Below are 19,461 nucleotides of genomic sequence, written 5' to 3' on the forward strand. Positions count from 1 at the left end.
AGGAGGATTATTCCCTTTTCTCCATACCCTCTCCAGCATTTGTTATTCGTAGGGTTTCTAATGATAGCCATTCTGACCAGTGTGAGGTGGTACCTCACTGTAGTTTTGATTTGCACCTCTCTAATAATTAGTGATGTTGAGTATCTTTCCATAGGCCTGTTGGCCATTTGTGTTTCTTCTTTGGAGAAATGTCTATTTACACTGTCTGCCCATTTTTCTGTTGAATTGCTTTTGTTGTTGAGTTGTATAAACTGTCTGTATATTTTGGAGATTAATCCCTTGTCAGTCACATTGTTTGGAAATATTTTCTCCCATTCTGTAGACTGTCTTTTCATTTTGTTTCTGGTTTATTTTGCTGGGCAGAAGTTTGTAAGTTTGACTGGGTCCCATTTGTTTATTTTTGTTTTCATTTCTATTGTCTTGGAAGATGTAGAATTAGAGTCCTCAATTGCTGGCGGGTCTGACAGTACCTCAAAAAATTAAAGAATTACCATATGATCTAGCAGTTCTACTCCTAGGTATATTCTCAGAAGAACTGAAAGCAGGGACTCAAACAGATGTTTGCACACTTATGTTTTCAGCAACATTTTTCATAATAGCCAAAAGGTAAAAACAACCCAAGTTTACATCAACAGATTAATGGATAAACAAAATGTCGTACATATGTACAATGGAGTATTAGCCTTAAAAAGGAGGGCAGTTCTGATACGTGCCACAGTAACAATAAACCTTGAAAACACCATGCCAAGTGAAATACACCAGTCACAGAAGGACCACAGTACGAGTCATGGAAAGTAGAACGGAGGTACCAGGGCTTGGGAGAGAGGAATGGGGAGTTATTGTTTAATTAGTACATTCTCTGTTTGGGGTGATTTTAAAAGTTCTGGAAATAGTGGTGATGGTTGCAAAATATTGTGAGTTTACTGGCTGCTGCTGAACTGTACACCTAAAAATTATTAACGTGGTAAGTTTCATGTATATTTTACCAGCATTAAAAAAAAAAAAGCTTTAAAAAAAATTAAAATCAGTATCTGCCTAAAACTTTCATGAACAAATAAGAGAGGAGGCAAGAATGATGACTCTGAGATGCCAGGTTACTCAGCTTCTCTATCCCATATTAACCAGGTGCTTTTATGACTTGCTAGCAAGACACCCTTCTCAAGGTCTCCCCAGCCATGCAACACTGAGAAAGAAAACAACTTGATGGTGGGGCAGCATTTTCCCCCTATATTTAACCTGCACTGAACCACTTTCCTGTATGGAAGCATGCAGTTGTTCAGAGGGAGATACTAGTGAGTTCGTAGGTAGGCACTGTAAAAGTCTTATGATAATTATTTAGAACCTCTAATTTCAGGACTTTGATACCCTTCTAAATGTTGAGATTAGTGAAAGAATGTATCAGTATTTCCCAGCAACTCATTTGCATTTTTGAGACCAAAATGTAAAATGCATAGGTCCTCTGGACTGCCCTCTTGTTTTTCCCTCCTTGCCACACTGGTGGGCACCTCTGCAGCCACAGGGCAGCCCTCCCTCCACTGGGAGGCTGAGCCGCTTCCCACGCACACCCTGAGCCTCCTCTGCACCTTGCCTCACCCCGCATCAGCTGCTCCTTTTCTGAAACAGAGCCCCTCCCTCCAGCAACCTTCCGGTCCTTCTCTTCTCCCTGACATAATTTCAACCTCTGCCAGCATCTTTTTACTTTCGAACATCTTCTTCCTTTGTGTTTTTATTCCTCTTGAATTTTTGAGAGGCTTAAACTAAACTTATGGGGTAACCAACAAGGAAGTGGTCCCACGGCCAACTTATGCACAAAACAGTACAGAGTTCCCTCCATTTCAAGTGAGGCCATACATAATATACCGAAATGAAACAGAAGACATAAAATGCCCATTAGACAACTCAATACAAGCTGAGTCTAGCATGTACAACACTCAGTTTTAAAAAGGGTGACCCAATTGCTTCTAGGAGCCCTCTCTGTGTTCTCTCAACTCTCCCTGGAACCGCCACAGGAAGCCCACAGTTCAGTTCAGTTGCTCAGTCATGTCCGACTCTTTGCAACCCCATGAATCGCAGCATGCCAGGCCTCCCTGTCCATCACCAACTCCCGGAGTTCACTCAGACTCACATCCATCGAGTCAGTGATGCCATCCAGCCAGCTCATCCTCTATTGTCCCCTTCTCCTCCTGCCTCCAATCTCTCCCAGCCCACACCTGCAGCTAAACCCAGACGATGGTCAGTAGACTGCTGTGCCAGGGGCAGCCTCTAGGGAGTTTCAATAAATGACGTTATAAATCCTCGCCAGGTTTGTAGAGAACTACTCCCACTACCAGTCATCTTCCTATGAATTTTAGAAAGCTGCTTTAGCTCGTCTGGAAAATTAAGGTCTGTTTATCAAGGTGTCTATGGGTTAAAAAGTGACAACTCACAATCATTCTAAAGCTTCAACTGCTTCCTTTTTATAAAGTTTTTTAAATGAGATTCTAAATTAAAATATTCATAACCATGGTATTTCTGGAAATAGGCTTATAAGGGAAGTTTGCTTTCCTTTTTTGTGCTCTTTTGAATTTCCCCCCAATTTTACAATAAACATACAAAGACTTTGTTTGAAACATCTCCTTGACATTCACAGATCTGACAATTGCTTTGATGTCTTAACTATATGAAAAGTCTGAATGACCCTAAAATGTACTCCATTTTAATATTTTGCAGCAGCGCTGAGTGTGAATTTCACCACAGAGCTCATATATAGATGTGAGTCACATGATCAGTGACCAGTCTATGAGGCATCCAGCACTCACACCTCAGCCAAGTTTTGTTGTTCTCTACTTACCTTTACTAAGGATCTGAGGAAACTGGCCAACTTTTTCATTTGTACTTCACTGCATTTCATGAGGAAAAGTGTGTGTGTGTGTGTGTGTGTGTGTGTGTGTGTGTATGCCATGGTGGCTTCTGAAACTCTTAAGATTCTTAAAGGTTTCAGGGCATAATATTTCCAAGTGTCAGTCTAACGAATTATAGAAACTGTTTTTAAAGGGACTTTCCTGGTGGTCCAATGGCTAAGACTCTGCCTTCCAATGCAGGGGATACAGGTTTGATCCCTGGCTGAGAAACCGAGATCCGACATGCCGCAGGGTACAGCCAAAAATTTAAATATAAGACTTGTAAAAAAGGAAGTGTTTAAAAAAAGACCTGTTAAATACTATCCTATAGAGAGCAGAAAATAAAAGTAGTTTGTTAAAGTTACTGAATCACTTTATGTACTACATAAATCTAACAGGGCACTAATTTGGAAGTGTGCATAAATAATCCACATTTTGTTTTACTCCCCCAAAGTAAATATATGAAAGTGATACAATAAACTAAAAATATATAAAAGAGATGAAAAATAGTTCCATTTCTTTCTGAATCCCACTATCCACTAAGATAATCACTGTGAACAGGTGCACGCTGCTCTAGAATTTCAGTGCACATATTTTTTAAAATCTTATACAAATGGAAGAATTCATGGGATAAATCTGTATACATACTTCCATAGATAGTGTTTGACTCTACAGTATTTTGTGGCTTTCTTTCTGTGGCCTAGCTATTGGTCAGTTGTAGGATCAACAACTGTAGGATCAAGCTATATGATCAGCTGTTGATCCTAACACCAATATATGAGTTCCCTCGTTAGGAAACTTTCACTAATACTGCATGTAATCTGTCTTTATCATCTTGACCAATTTTGCTTTCCTTATACTTTCTTGAATATAATTGAGACTTAGTATTTTTCCAGATGTTAAGCTGACCATGTGCATTTCTCTCTCTTTTTTTTGAGATGTATTTTTGACTGCACTGGGGCTGTGTCTAGTTGGGGCACGAAGGCCTCATTGTGGTGGCTTCTCTTGTTGCCGAGTATGAGCTCCAGAGTACAGGCTTAGCAGCTGTGGTGCACAGGCTTAGCTGCCCCATGGAATGTGGTGTCTTCCCAGACCAGGGACCGAACCTGTGTCCCAAGTATTGGCGGGAAGATTTTTAACTACTGGACCATCAGGAAAGTCTTGCATTTCTTTCTTATTCATGTATTTGCCAAGTACTTTATATATATATATATATATATATATATATATTTATATATATATGTTACAAATATTAGTTTCAAGTTTATTAACTCCTTTTCCACTTTGCTTATGGCATCTTTTACCATTATACAGTTAAATTTACTAATTTCTAGCCTTGGTGATATACTTAGCACTCTCCTACAATTATAAAGATGTTTTCTTATGATGTCCTTTTTTATTTTTCACACTAAATCTCGAAGCCTCAAGTTAATGGGAAAACATGTACATTACAAATGAAATTAATGTTTCCCAATAAATTTTCACTTATACAATTTATTGACTAATTCTTTATTTTCTCCACTAATTTGAAGTGTCTTCTTTGCCATATAGTAAATTCCCATATACATATTTTCTAAACCTGTACCTGTTAAATTAGTGCCTCTAGGACACTACTTATATTATCTCTGTCCTGCTCCATTATTTTTGTTTTAAAACATTTTAGTTCCTCTTAAGAATATCTGCTTGTAGAAGAAATTCTGAACTAATCAGAATTTTGGGAGTAATTTGGGGGGAAACTGACATCTCTACCATATTGGGTCTTCCCAACCAAGAATATGACACAGCTGTTTATTCTGGCCTTTTCTGGCAATCTATAAAGTTTTACAATTTTTTCATCTTGCATATTTCTCAATAAATTTATCTTTAAGTACTTTAGAGGTTTTCAATACAAGTGTGAATAGGATCTTTTGCTATGCGTAAGAAGGTTAATTTTTTTTTTGCCTGTTTTCTATTTGGCCATCTTACTAAACTTTTTGGCTCCAGATTAAGAACTTATTTATCAAATTAATACCTGTGCTTATTTTTGTAAGTTGAGTGCCAGAAAAAGTGGGTCTCCTGCCCAGTCCTATATTTCAGAGAGAGCTAGTGTTAAACATTCTTTCATAATTTCCAACTGATTCTTTTGAAATGTTCTAGGTATGTAAGAATTTAGTCTTTCCTCTTCATTACTTATTCTTATTTCTCTTCCTTATCTACTGCCTTGTCCCCCAGCAGTAGTTCTCCTGGCTGATTCCTGACTGTAATGCAAAGTCATTAGTGCTTCACTGTTAACTGGATGATCACTGACAGCTTTCAATGGATAATCTTCAACAGGTTAAGAACATGTTTATTCCTATGATAAAAGGGCTTTTGCTGCTTTTAATCAGTAATCTGGAATTTTACCAAAACCTATTTGGGCATTTTGATTTTTCTTCTCCCAATAAATTATACTTTCTAATATTAAATCAGTCTTGCATTATTGGACTAAATCCTACTTGATCTCTATATATATTGTTTTAGGACAGTCCTGGATTCTACTCGCTAACATTTTATTTAGGATTCTTTGATTTACGGTATTAGTAATATTAAACTACATTTTCTTTCCTTTTGGATGATATTTTTGCTACAATTTAGACCTGAGGTTATGTTCAGTTCAGTTCAGTCGCTCAGTCGTGTCCGACTCTTTGCGACCCAAAGAGCCACCAATTCCTGGAGTTCACCTAAACTCACGTCCATTGAGTCAGTGATACCATCCAGCCACCTCATCCTCTGCCATCCCCTTCTCCTCCTGCCCCCAATCCCTCCCAGCATCAGAGTCTTTTCCAATGAGCCAACTCTTCGCATGAGGTGGCCACAGTATTGGAGTTTCAGCTTTAGCATCAGTCCTTCCAAAGAACACCCAGGACTGATCTCCTTTAGAATGGACTGGTTAGCCTCTCACAATATACACCCTTTCAATTACATGATTTCAAATGTCAGTCATGTTTCTCACCATCACTGTTCCTTTTTAAATGGAAACTAACCTGGCAACCCACTCCAGTATTCTGCCTGGAGAATTCCATGGACAGAGGAGCCTGGCAGGCTACAGTCCATGGGGTTGCAAAGAGTTGGACACCACTGAGCGTGACTAACAACGTTAACAATTACAAATCCAAAAAGCACAAAAGCAAACTACTAGCCAAGTAGACTTTTAAGCATGTAAAAGCAACAGTTTTACACATTTCCATTCCCATTTAATAAACAAATGTGTATCACTCAACTAAAACTAATCACACTATGAACCATCCAAGAAAAAATAGTGCCCTTAATTGTTATTAACGGCAAACAAAAAGAGAACCACACCCTATCATATATTTTTTAAAGCTAACAGTAAGGTTATTATTTATTTATTATTGAAGTATAGCTGATTAACAATACTGTCTTAGTTTCAGGTGTACAGCAAAGTGATTCAGTTATGCATACATATATATTTTTTTCAGATTCTTTTCCCTTATAGGTTATTACAAAATACTGAGTATAGTGTGCTACACAGTAGGTCCTTGGTGGTCATCTATTTTATATATAATAGTGTGTATCTGTTAATCCAAAACTCATTTATCCCTCTCTCTTTCTCCTTTAGTAAGCATAAGTTTGTCTTCTATGTATTTGACTCTACTTCTGTTTCGTATTTAGTATTTTTTTTATTCCACATGTAAGTGACACATGGCAGATACCTATCTGACTTACATCACCTAGTATAATGATCTCTAGGTCTGTCCATGTTCCTGCAAATGGCATTATTTCATTCTTTTTTATGGCTTAATGATATTCCACTGTGTATATATATTCTACACCTTCTTTACCCACTCTTCCAGCAGTGGGCATCTAGGCTGCTTCCAGGTCTCGGCTATTGTAAACAGTGCTGCAGTGAACACTGGGGTGCGTGTGTGTTTTCAGACTATGGTCTCCTCTGGATATGTGTCCCGGCGTGGGACTGCTAGGTCATACATATGGTAGTTCTATTTTCAGTTTAAGGAACCTCCATACTGTTCTCCACAGTGGCTGCGCCAACTTACATTCTCCCCAAAGTGTAAGAGGGATCCCTTTTCTCCACACCCTCTCTCTAGCATTTATTGTTTGTAGACTTTTTGATGATGGCCGTTCTGACTGGTATGAAGTAATACCTCTTCACTGTTTTGGTCTGCATTTCTCTAATAGTGATGTTGAGCATATTTTCATGTGCATTTTGGCCATCTGTCTGTTTAGATTTATGGCCAAGTTTTTGATTGGGTTGTTTGGTGTTTTGTTATTGAGCTACATGAGCTGTTTACATACTTTAGAGATTAGTCCCTTGTCGGTGGCTTCATTTGCAAATATTTTCTCCCATTCTGTGGGTTGTTTTTTTTGTTTTGTTTATGGTTTCCTTTGCTATGCAAAAGCTTTTACGTTTAATTAGGTCCTATTTGTTTTTATTTTCATTATTGTAGGAGGTGGATCCAAAAAGATATTGTTTCAGTTTATGCCAGAGAGTGTTCTGTGTTTTCCTCTTCAGAGTTTTACAATATCTAATCCTACATTTAGGTCATTAATCCATTTTATGTTTGTGTATAATGTTAGAAAATGTTCTAGTTTCATTCTTTTACATGTAGCTGTCGTTTTCTCACTTATTGAAGAGACTGCCTTTTCTCCACTGTATAGGCTTGCCTCCTTTGTCATTGATTAGCGACCATACGTCTGCCTGGACTTCCTATCTTGTTCCAATTGATCTATATTTGTTTTTGTGCCAGTACCATACTATTTTGATTACTGTAGTTGAGGTACAGTCTGAAGTCAGGGAGCCTGTTTCCTCCAGCTCTGTTTTTTACCCTTCTCAAGACTGCTTTGGCTATCCGGAGTCTTTTGTGTTTGCATACAAACTTTTTTTGTTCTAGTTCTGTGAAAAATGCTATTGGTTATTTGATACGGATTGCACTGAATTTGTTCATTGCTTTGGGTAGTAGAGTCGTTTTTATATTGATTCTTATAATACAAGAACATGGTGTATCTCTCTGTGTCATCTTTGATTTCTTTCATCAGTGTCTTATAGTTTTCTGAGTACAGATCTTTTGCCTTCTTGGGCAGGCTTATTCCTAGGTATTTTGTTCTTTTTGAAGTGACAGTACATGGGACTATTTCCTTAATTTCTCTTTCTGACCTTTCATTGTTAGTATATAGAAATCCCAGAAATTTCTGTGTCATAATTTTGTATCTTACAACTTTACCAGATTCACTGATTAGCTCTAGTGGTTTTCTGGTAATGTCTTTAGGATATCCTATGTATGGTATTATATCATATCATCTCAAAACAGACACTTCTTTTGGAACCTTTTTTTTTCTTCTGATTGCTGTGGCTTAAGACTTCCAAAACTATGTTGAATAAAAGTCGTTAGAGTGGACATCCTTGTCTTGTTCCTGATCTTAGAGGCAATGCTTTCAGCTTTTCACCGTTGAGTGTAATGTTAGCGGTGGGTTTGTTGTACGTAGCCTTTATTATGTTGATATAGGTTCCCTCTATGCCCACTTTCTGGAGAGCTTTTTTAATCATAAATGAATGTTAAATTTTATCAAAAGCTTTTTCTGAATCTATTGAGATGATCATAGGGTTTTTATTCTTCAATGTGTTAATGCGGCATATCACACTGATTTGCAGATACTGGAAAATCCTTGTATCCCTGGCTAAATCCCACTTGATCATGGTTAGGGGTCCTTTTAATGTATTACTGAGTTCAGTTTGCTAGTATTTTGTTGAGAATTTTTGCATCTGTGTTCATTAGTGATAGTGGCCTGTACTTTTCTTTTTTGTGGTATCTTTATCTGGTTTTGGCATCAGGATGATTGTGGCTTTTTCTATTGAGTTTAGCAGTGTTCCTACTCTTTAATATTTTGTAATAGTTTCAGAAGAACAGATATTAAGTCTTCTCCAAGTGTTTGATAGAATTCACCTGTGAAGCCATCTGACCCTAGACTTTTGTTTATTGGAAGTTTTTAAATCACAGTGTCACTTTTAGTATTTAGGACAGGTCTGCTCGCATTTCTTCTGGTTCAGTCTTGAAAGGCTGTACGTTTCTAAGAATATGTCCGTTTCTCCCAAGCTGTCTATTTCACTGGCATATAGCTGCTTATGGTAGTCTCTTATGATCCTTGTATTTCTGTGGTGTCCACTGTAGCTTAGTTTTTCGTTTCTAACTGTATTGATTTGAGCCCTCTCTTCTTTTCCTTAATGTGTCTGGTAAAGGTTAATCAAGAACCAACTTTTAGTTTCACTGATCCTTTCTATTGTTTTCACTGTCTCCACTTATTTCTGCTCCGATCTTTATGATTTCTACTAATTTTGAGTTTCGTTTTCCTTTCTCTAGTTGCTTTAGCTTTAAGACTAGGCTGTTTTCTTGTTTCCTGAAGTAAGATTGTCTTACTATAAACTTCCTTCTTAAAATTGCTTTTCCTGTGTCCCCTAGGTTTTGTAATGCAGTGTCCATTTGGTCTAATGTGTCATTTAAGGCCTGTGTTTCCTTATTGATTTTGTCTGGATCTGTCCATTGATGTAAGAGGGGTGTTAAAATCCCCCACTATTGTGTCACTGTCGATTTCTCCTTTTATGACTGTTAGGAGTTCCTCAATGTATAAGACAAATGCTATGCTGGGTGCATATTTACAACTGTTATATCTTCTTGGACTAATCTTGATTATTTTGTACTGTCCTTTTTTGTCTCTCATAACATTTTTTATTTTAAAGTCGATTTTGCCTGCTATGAGTACTGCTATTCCAGCTTGCTTTGATTTTCACTTGTATGGAATACCTTTCTCCATCCCCTTTCAGTTTGTATGTGTCCTTAGATCTGAAGTGGGTCTCTTGAGGGCAGCATGTGTGTGTGTGTGTGTCTTGTTTCTATATCCATTCAGCCAATCTGTGTCTTCTGAATGAAGCATTTAAGGTAATTGCTTGTAAGGTCTGTTTACATTTACGGTAATTATCAATGTATATGTTCTTAAGGCCATTTTGTTAACTGTTTTGGATTTGTTTTTGTAGGTCTTTTTTTTCCCCCTTCCCTTGTGATCTGATGAATATCTTTAGTGTTAGGTTTGGGTTACTTTTTCTTTTTGTGAGCGTGTATCTTATAGGTTTTTGGCTTGCAATTACCATGAGGTTTTGATATGGCAGTCTATATACATATATACATATAAGACTAAGTTGCCAGTCTCTTAATTTCAGATGTATTTGCACTCTACTCACCACTGCTGGCCTCGACATTTGTGTGTGACTGATCTCCTAATTTACTGCTTGGTTGCCTTTACAACAGTGAACTTTCCCATTAGCAATTTTCTCATTTTCAGTGATAGCCTTAACTTTTCTGTCTAGAAAAGTTCCTTTCCTACTTGTTGTAAAGATGATTTGGGTGTGCTGAGTTCTTTTAGCTTTTTCTTGTCTGTAAAGCTTTTGATTTCTCTGTCAAAGCTAAGCAAGAGCCTTTCTGGGTAGAGTATTCTTGGTTGTGTGTTTTTCCCTTTCATCACTTTAAATATATCATGCCACTCCCTTCTGGCCTGCAGAGTTTCTGCTTTAAAAAAATCAGCTGATAACCAGACAGGAATTCCCTAGTTCCTTTTAATATTTTCTCTTTAATTTTTGTCAGTTTGATTAATGTGTCTTAATGTGTTTCTCATTGGGTTTATCCTGTATGAGACTCTCTGCACTTCTTGGACTTGAGTGTGCATTTCCTTTCCTTAGGGAATTTTTTGGCGATTATCTCTTCAAATACTTTCTCAGGCCCTTTCTTCTCCTTCTGGGACCCCTATAATGAAAATGCTGGTACATTTAATGCCGTCCCAGAAGTCTCTTGGACTGTCCACATTTCTTAATTCTGTTCCAAAGCAGTGATTTCCAGCAATCTGGTGTCCAGCTCACTTTTTCGTCTGCCTCATTTATTCTACTACTGATTCCATCTACTGTATTTTTCATTTCAGTTACTGTTCATCTCTGTTTTTTAAAGCATCTAGCTCTTTATTGTATCCCGTCGGTCTATGCCTCCATTCTGTCCTGAGATCTTGGATCTTCTTTACTATTACTACTCTGAATTTTTATTCAAGGAGATTGCCTGTCTTCATTTCGCTTAGTCAGTTGTTCTTGGGTTTTATCTTATTCCTTCAACTAGAATGTATTTCTCTGCCATCTCATTGTATCTAATTTTGTGCATCTGTGGCCTCTATTTTCCAAGCTGCAGGACTATAATTCTCCTTGGTTCTGGTGCCTTCCCCCTGGTGGGTGAGTTTGGTCCAGGGACTGGTATTTGCCCACTGATAGGCAGGGCTGTCTCAAGTGATGTGTTTATAGTGACTGTTGGGTGGAGCCAGGTGCCAAAATGGCTGCCTCTGGGAGAGTGCACAATGATGAGCCTTCCCTGGGGTGTTCACTACCACTGTCCTTCCCCCTACAGTGAGCCACAGCTGACCGCCGCCTCCCCAGAACCCCTCTTAAGACCCAAAGGTAGGTCTAGTCCATGCTCCTACAGACTCAGTGCTCTGCCCTGGGCCCCAGTGCATGTGAAACCACGTGTGCACCCGCAAGAGCGGAGTCTCTTGTCCCCCCACTCCTGTGGTGCTCCTACAGTCAAGCCCGACTGGGTTTCAAAGCCAAACGCTCTGGAGGCTCTTTCTCCTGATTCCAGACCCCCAGGCTGGGGAGCCTGATGTGGGGCTCAGAACTCCCACTTCTTGGGGAGAATCTCTGTGATATTATTTTCCAGTTTGTGGGTCACCCTCCCACCAGATATGGGAGTTGATTATAAAACAGAAGCGTTCCTTCCATCTCACTGTGACTTCTTTGTCTTTGGGTGTAGAATATCGTTTTTGGTGGGTTTGAGTCTTTTTTTGTCAATGGCTATTCAGCAATCAGTTGCGATGCTGGTGTTTCTGTGAGCGGAGGTGAGCTCATGCCCTACTCCGCCGTCCTGTCGCCTGCCTCTTTCTCATTCTTGAGCAGAAGTTGAGCCCTGACTCACAGGCAGATGTCCTTGATGGTTCCTCATGAATGATAATGCCACTGTGTGCTGCTGTGTCTCTATTGTGCAATTCGGTTACCTTATGAAAGTTTCTGAAATAAGGTGCTTTTTCATCTTGAAATTTTTCTAGCCTTCTGGGTCCGTTACACCTTCTTGAAAATTACCAGCATCACTTGAAAACCTCATTTTGTTGTATTTCACAGATGCTGCATGGTTTAGAAATTCTGAAGCTGACAGTAAGCTCTTTTAATAAAATAAAAATCAAAAGTGTGAGGATTCAAAGGAAAGTCAGTTGAGAATACAGGAAACATGTTTCTGGGCCCCCTGATGCTAATACCAATCTGTATCAGATTTCAGTGAGTCTGTGCCAAGAAAAATTCTATTTGGGATGTGAGGCAAATGCAACTTGTCACTTTTCTTGTTTGTAGTAAGTACAGCTTATAACCACCTGTGTACGCTGTGTCATATACTCTCCTGGATGGTCTCCAGACAGAAAAATCTCTCAGTATTAGAGCATTCTGGGATAAGATTAATTGAAATGTTACAGAAAGCAATAAGAGCCAAGTCTGTGACCAGTTTAGGAGAGGTGGGAGGAATCAGCACTGAGGAAGAGGAGGGCAGAAACGTCAACAAATGAGTGTCTCTGTGTCTTGGAATCAAAAATCACCTGGACTAAAGCAGTGCTGTTAAACAGGAAATATTATTCAAATATGTACCCATATATATATATATATATATATACACTGAGGAGTAACATTAGTGTTCCTATTGAAATTTTAAGATGAATCCAGTCTAATTTAGATTATATAGTTTAAGGCTAATTCCTTTAAAATTTTCATTGATTTCCTCTCTAAATGATCAAATAATGTTTGTTTCATGCTTAAGTTAGCCTGAATTCCCATGCTGTAAATATACAGGGAAGATGATCTGACATTTGCTATCAAGTAAACTCTGATATTTTCTTAATCTCAAACAGGCCAGAAACCGTTTTAGAGAAACATACTGTAGCCACATATTTTAGGGGGAAGTGGCATGAATGGGGCTTCCTTAAATTTATTCCATACTCTTGTTCAAAAAAGACAGACAACACTCTCAGATAGATGGAGAACAAACTAGAACCATCTACAAAGTGTCTTCATATACATTTTGCTGAATAATCTGACTCTAGAGCAGCACTGTCCATGATGGAACTTTCTGCAATAGTGGGAATGTTCCGCATCTGTGATGACCACTGGCCATATATGGCTACTGAGCACCTGAGTTTTAAATTTCGATTGAATTTTAATAGGCACATGTGACTCTGTGGTTGCATGTTGGACAGTGTGGTTTTAGACCAACAGAACCTTCTTCTGTTCTGTAAGAAAAGATTACATAATATGTATATAAATCATTATGACAATATTACTTAAAATGGTTAAAGGACAGAAGAGAGTTACTTTTGGTGTGCATGCCCTTCAGGGCAGAAACTCTGTACCTGCCTTCAGTGTAGAGGCCTTAAGGGCAGGACACACACTAGATCCTTTTTTTTTTTTTTTCCTATCCTAGTTTCTTCTTTCTCTGACTGAAAAGAATAATTAGTCATTTTAGTGGTTGATCAAGCACAGGTCTTTTGCCTTGACTAAAGTAGTTAGTACTCAGGAAGGAAAAAATTTGTTCAAAAATCTCTTAAATGTGAATTTTAGTTTTCCAATTAAAAGCAAGGCCTCAGGCTTAGCCAACAGTTGTTATCATCGAGAGCTCTCAAATTATCAGTCATACAAAAGAGTAAATGACACCACAATTTATAAAGCTTTTCTGAGGTTCTTTCTCCCTCTGGATACTACAGGAATAGCCATTTCATTAGATCAGAAGAAAGTTTTGTGATAGATTTACAATTATTAAAAAGAACACAAGAGTCTGGGGCAGAATGGATACATATGCGTGTATGCATGGCTGAGGCCCTTTGCTGTCCACCTGAAACTATCACAACATTAGCAATCGACTACACGCCAGTACAAAATAAAAAGTTCAAAAATAAAGAGAGAAAGGTAAGAAATATTTTACACTTGACAGCAGGTCAATAGCTCTGGCAGGTATTCTTGCTAAACAATTGTTTTGGACAGGAAGAGACATTCAGGTTTGACTTAAGTTATAGCACAAATTCATTAAAACAACAAGATGAAGCTTATAAATGTATTATTCAGCTATTTCAGGGTAGGGGAAGAAATGCCAGAACATTAAAGTATCTTTACCTCGTAATGAACAAGTTGGTCCATTTTCTTGATTCTTAGAGCGCTTATTTCTGAACTGACTTGGAATATCTAATGAAAGGTCTTAAAAGGAAATAGGAAAACAGAACTGTTAAAGGAATATATAACCACACACAAAAAAATTTCCAAAAATGATGTATTTTTAAGGATTTATCTCTTTACTGTCTTAGCTTTCAAAGGAAACACTGCAGTTATTGTTTTAATACAGTATCATACCATCACATGCCAAATATGTCTTACCTAGGAATGGATCAAACTTTCTAGATTCTGTCCCACATATGAGACAGTTAACTTCATTTTGGAGAATGCCTCCGAATATAGCCGTGACAACCGTAGATGCTCCATTTCTGAAGAAAATCACATAGTAAAATATCTCAGTAAAAAACTAAAATATATGCAAAAGCTCCTCTAGGTCACTCCCTACTCCCTTTGGGGGATATATAATTTAAATTATAGAATAACACAAAAGCTTAAAAGCTATAGATATATACCAAATATAGATTTTGGTATAGATATATACCAAATAAAAGGTTTAAGCCACTGGCCTTCCTCTGACCCCTCTCCCAATCCCACTACTTTCTATAATACAAAAGTTACTAACACTGAACATTTGCCATTACTAATAGATCACATACATACTTGTACTCAGAGCAAGAGGACCCCTTTTCCCTCAAATATACCCCTCAGGAACAGGAAACCCCCGTATATTAGACCCTTTGCAAGATTTCTCATCATATGGAGATCTCTCTAAATTACATTACTTTGAACAACAACCTTCATCAAAGATAGTTTAAGATTTTTTTTAGATGTTCACATTTGGGGAAAATGAGGTAAATACATTTAACATATACTTAGTCATCACTGGTAGAGATATGATTTCACAATTAAACACTTAAACAATAAAATTCCCTTGTAGAGAAAAAATGTGTTCAGCTCTGTAAGAACAGTAAGACACCAACTGTCCTAATGTTACTTAACCTGTGTGTGCCTCAGCTTCATCAAATGTAAAACAGGAATAAATCCGTCTACCTTAGAAGCCTGGTGAGGAGGAAACGAGAATATATGTACAATGCTTTTTAGACAAGTGCTTACCAGAAAGAAAGCCCTCTGAGTAAGCCTGTTTGATCTGAATAATCAGGGCTGCACCCGCCTTCTGCTTGTCTTCTCTTCCCCAAGTATATCTTGGATGTGCACCTCGCTCTGTGACAGGTGTGCGGCGTGCCACGGTTTGGAGAGCAACAGCTGACAAGGTGCATATCAGTCACAGTATGATTAGCAAGCACTTATGTACTTAGGTGCCAGGCTCCATTCTAAATACTTTCCATGGGCTAAACTAATCCTCACAACAGCTCTGAGGTAGAGAAGATTATCCCCATTTTACAGACAAGGAAGCTGAGTTTCAGAGGTTAAGTAACTTGGCCCGAGTTCACACAGCTGGCTTGACCTGAGCACCTTCTCTGAACACTATGCTCCTTCTTTTAACAATACTGTATTGATGGGTATATACTTTGGTAAAAAATATTTAAAATCCCAAATGGCTCCAGGTTTCACTGCAACCACAGGAACCCACATAAAACTGTCAACAGAACAAATAAAGATAAATCAGAATATAAATGAAATTAAATTATTATGGTACTGAGGTTATTTTACTGTGTACTTTCATTAACAGCACTACAGTGAACACAAATGTGAACTTTTGGGCATTTATGCAGTTATCTGAGCCAGTATATTGCTCTTTTTTTACTAACAGTAATTTGAGGTGGTTTCTGTCACTTACAGTCAATACTATTCCTAACACACTGAACCATACTTTGAGTTGCTCCAAATGAAACCTACTGCAATGATGAGACAGAAAAAAGCTACCCAAGCAAACCTATTATTTTCAAAGTTCTGCTTCCTTTTCTTTGAAAGGGCTTCCTTCTGTACTGGTAAAAGAAATACACTGCAGCTTTTTAAGCTGTTCATAAGATACATGACTTTAGCATTACAAAGGATATACCCCCCAAAAAAATATACTGAAAATAAAGGGTTTATGACTGATCCTTTCATACTGATATTCACATACTCGGCTGCCTTTAATTAACATGGAAACTGCTTTATTAAAAAGCAGTACATTTAAACTCAACGTACTTCTTCCTTCACAATGTCTTCCTCTGAAAAAAAGATAATAATCAAGTCTTGGCTATTTTAAAACGAGATTCACAAATTATTTCAAAATCACTATTCTACTTATTATAACTGCACACCAAGAAAAGTGTAAATATTAGAAAAGTGTAAATATTACTTGGACAGGCTGTTATGCTGAGAGGATCCTTTATACTTGCATTAACGATTTTCTATACATTAAAAAGAATCCACCTGCTATTCATTTCTACCATTCTCACCCCCACCTTCAGTAGGGTTTGATGTATTTATACGAATAAATACAAATATAGGAGACCGTTGTTGTTGTTGTTTTTGTTTTTTGTAGTTTTACCAAGTCTCATCCTTAGAACCTGAAATGCATCCTCCAGTGAATTTAAGGAAATATAAAGAAGCCTGAGTTTTTAATATCTGAGAAGGGAACAGCTAACCACTCCAGTATTCTAGCCTGGAGAATTCCATGGACTGTACAGTCCAGAGGGTCACAAAGAGTCGAGCACGACTGAGCAGCTTTCACTTTTATGTTCCTAACTCACTGCTGCTGCTAAGTCACTTCAGTCGTGTCCGACTCTGTGTGACCCCATAGACAGCAGTCCACCAGGCTCCACTGTCCCTGGGATTCTCCAGGCAAGAACACTAGAATGGGTTGCCATTTCCTTCTCCTAATGAAATTTAAAATCTACTATTATTTAAAATATCATTAAAAGATATGGATTAATACTGAAAACTCAGGAGTTACTAAAAGAACAACCTGTGACTATCACAAAATGTGATACCCTTCACTTCACAAGGACTCGCCTTCTTAGAGTCCAGCTCAGTATCCTCTGTGTATGAGTACCATCACATAAAATACAAAACAGAATTTGTTATTTAATACTATGTTTGAATTGATGCTAGCAGCAGGGACATTTCTACCAGATCACAGTTCCTTCCCCCTCTATATACTCGTTTCTAACTTGAATATAGCTACTAGGACCTTAAGGACCAAACATTTTAAGAAGTATGGCCATTCATATTAATTGCCCTTCTCTGATACAATCAGATTAACTATGAGACTACCGATTTATGAACTGCCAGGCAATAATACTACAGCAACCCTATATATTATTTTCTTTCGTTCTTTGGGAAATTCATCTTATAAAGTCCCTTTCCTGCACAGATAAAGTTTTTCCCAAAATTTGAACACAAGGAGACAAATAACCAAAATCCAAGCTGAAATAAAAGTCGATTATGTCTCCTTTAGCAAAATAAACATTCTGATCTCAATGTATATTTGGGAGTATCAGTACTTGGGAAAGCAACCCAAAAGGTTCTTTTGTTCATACTGAGAGGCAAAAAAAACCCCAAATTCAGAAAAGTTATCAGTGCCTCAGTGTGATTAAAGAACAGGTTAAAAATATAAAATTATTTTTGGAAAAGTTAAGTCCAAAATGAAGCTGTAGGGAAATACACATTCAAAATATTTTAAGCCTTCATGATTAGTGAACAAACAGAAATGAAATCTTACATGCAACATTTGTTACTTGCAGACAGAGTAGAATTCTCTTGCAGAATTGACGAGCGGGAAATACCGTTGAAACCACCCTGGAGTTCCAAGTGCAGGTGGTCTAGCAGGTAGCGCATGAACTCATGGGCATCCTGCTGCTGATAACCCCTTGAAGCAAACAGACACAGTCACTGAGCGGCTCTGCCTCCCCGGCCAGACACGCTGGAGGGTGAAGTGATGGGAGGGCCGCAATGCTGCGCTCAGAACACACGGAGGCTCCCTCACCCCTCATCCTCACTTCCTTCTTGTCTTACACATAAAATTACCTTCAAGACAGAATTCCACTTCTTAAAAATAAGTTTGGAAACACAGACTAGTAGCGCTAATTAGACTTAGTGATCTCAACTGACCTCACCTAAGGGGAACACTGAGAGGCAAAAAGGGGGTTGTGTGACCCGTCTGAAGTCCTACAGCAGGAGAGTAACAGAGATGGGACCAAACCCTGTCTCCTGGATGGACTGTGAAGCTCCTCATTTCCCACACAGCCTCTCTAGGAGAGGCTCACATGTTAAAACTTCACATCATACTTGCACCGGAAAACTAGGTCTAAAGTTTTATTAAAGTTTGTTTTGAGAAATAAAATCTTCAGATTAAAAGATACTAATTTTCAAACACTGGCTGAAAGGAAGAAAAATTTTATCTAAAGAGCTAAAGATGTCTAACATTCTATGCTTACATCCTAATCTCTGATTCAAAGGACATTTTTTTTTTAAACAAATGAAATTTTCAAAATGCATTGACACATACACAATTATGCTCTAGCCTAAAACTTGAATATGTATAGCCACATATTCTGGGGTTATTTCTTATACTCTATTCAGTCAGGAAATTCTATGGGATTCTTATGCTAATACATATCAATGACAAGTACAGAGTAATGAAATCTGACAAAATTAAGCTGGTACAGCTAGAAGGGTTAGAGGTTTATGTAGATAAGTCAGCAGTGACGTCTAAAGTACATTGATAAAATTATGGATAGGAAAGACTTCTGCCTATATTTTTTACCAGCATGGAAGGTTCTCTTTAATCTCTGCCCTAAGTGACAAGTTTTCTGACCTGGTCTGGAGTCAAAATTTTCATCACCCTTCTAGGCAGTGGTTCCACAAACAAAATTTCAGATTTTCCCCCTTTTCCTACAATTTCTCCTGGAAATAAATTATGGAAATGATCTGCCTAATCAATGGAATTTACATCGAAAGTCAGTATTTCACTGTAACCTTTTCTAAACTATTTAGTAACTAAATAGCAATACATATGTTGTTCAAGTATTTAAGACTCATGAATAAAATGTTAAACTTAAGTTAAAAGTAAAACTATTCAAAGTTGGTAGTTCCTTTATATATATCTAAGGAGATACTTTAAACCCTTCCAATATACATCTTTTTCATGACTCAAAGATCAGATCAGTATCTCAGGTCATATCTGAAATTCTATCCTGTATAAAAAAGTTTTATTCTCTGGCCAAAATAACCTAATATTTAATCATAATTTTCTAAAATGGATCATTAAAACCTTTATCTTGCAGTTAGGTCAATTTGCATTTTCATCAAACACATATCCACCCCTTAAAATAACCTGCCTAGTGTACATTAATGACCATTTCCAACCACACCATGATTCTCTTTCCTTATATCAAAATACACTATTTTCTA

At 37.7% G+C, this 19,461-nt stretch overlaps 1 protein-coding gene across 16 annotated transcripts in view; it reads right to left on the reverse strand.

Annotated features, from left to right (window-relative positions):
• USP3 (ubiquitin specific peptidase 3) overlaps window positions 1-19,461 on the reverse strand; it is a 236,728-nt gene that overhangs the window by 18,484 nt on the left and 198,783 nt on the right. For all 16 annotated transcript variants that reach the window (XM_060417834.1, XM_042252354.1, XM_042252353.1 and 13 more), the window contains 3 exons: window positions 17,771-17,917; window positions 14,362-14,468; window positions 14,104-14,184 (listed from right to left, as the gene is read on the reverse strand). In XM_060417834.1, coding sequence (XP_060273817.1) covers window positions 14,104-14,184; window positions 14,362-14,468; window positions 17,771-17,917 — 335 coding nt within the window. The remainder of the gene's footprint in view (window positions 1-14,103; window positions 14,185-14,361; window positions 14,469-17,770; window positions 17,918-19,461) is intronic.

The sequence above is a fragment of the Ovis aries genome, chromosome 7 (assembly GCF_016772045.2).
Source record: "Ovis aries strain OAR_USU_Benz2616 breed Rambouillet chromosome 7, ARS-UI_Ramb_v3.0, whole genome shotgun sequence".
NCBI classification, from domain to species: domain Eukaryota; kingdom Metazoa; phylum Chordata; class Mammalia; order Artiodactyla; family Bovidae; genus Ovis; species Ovis aries.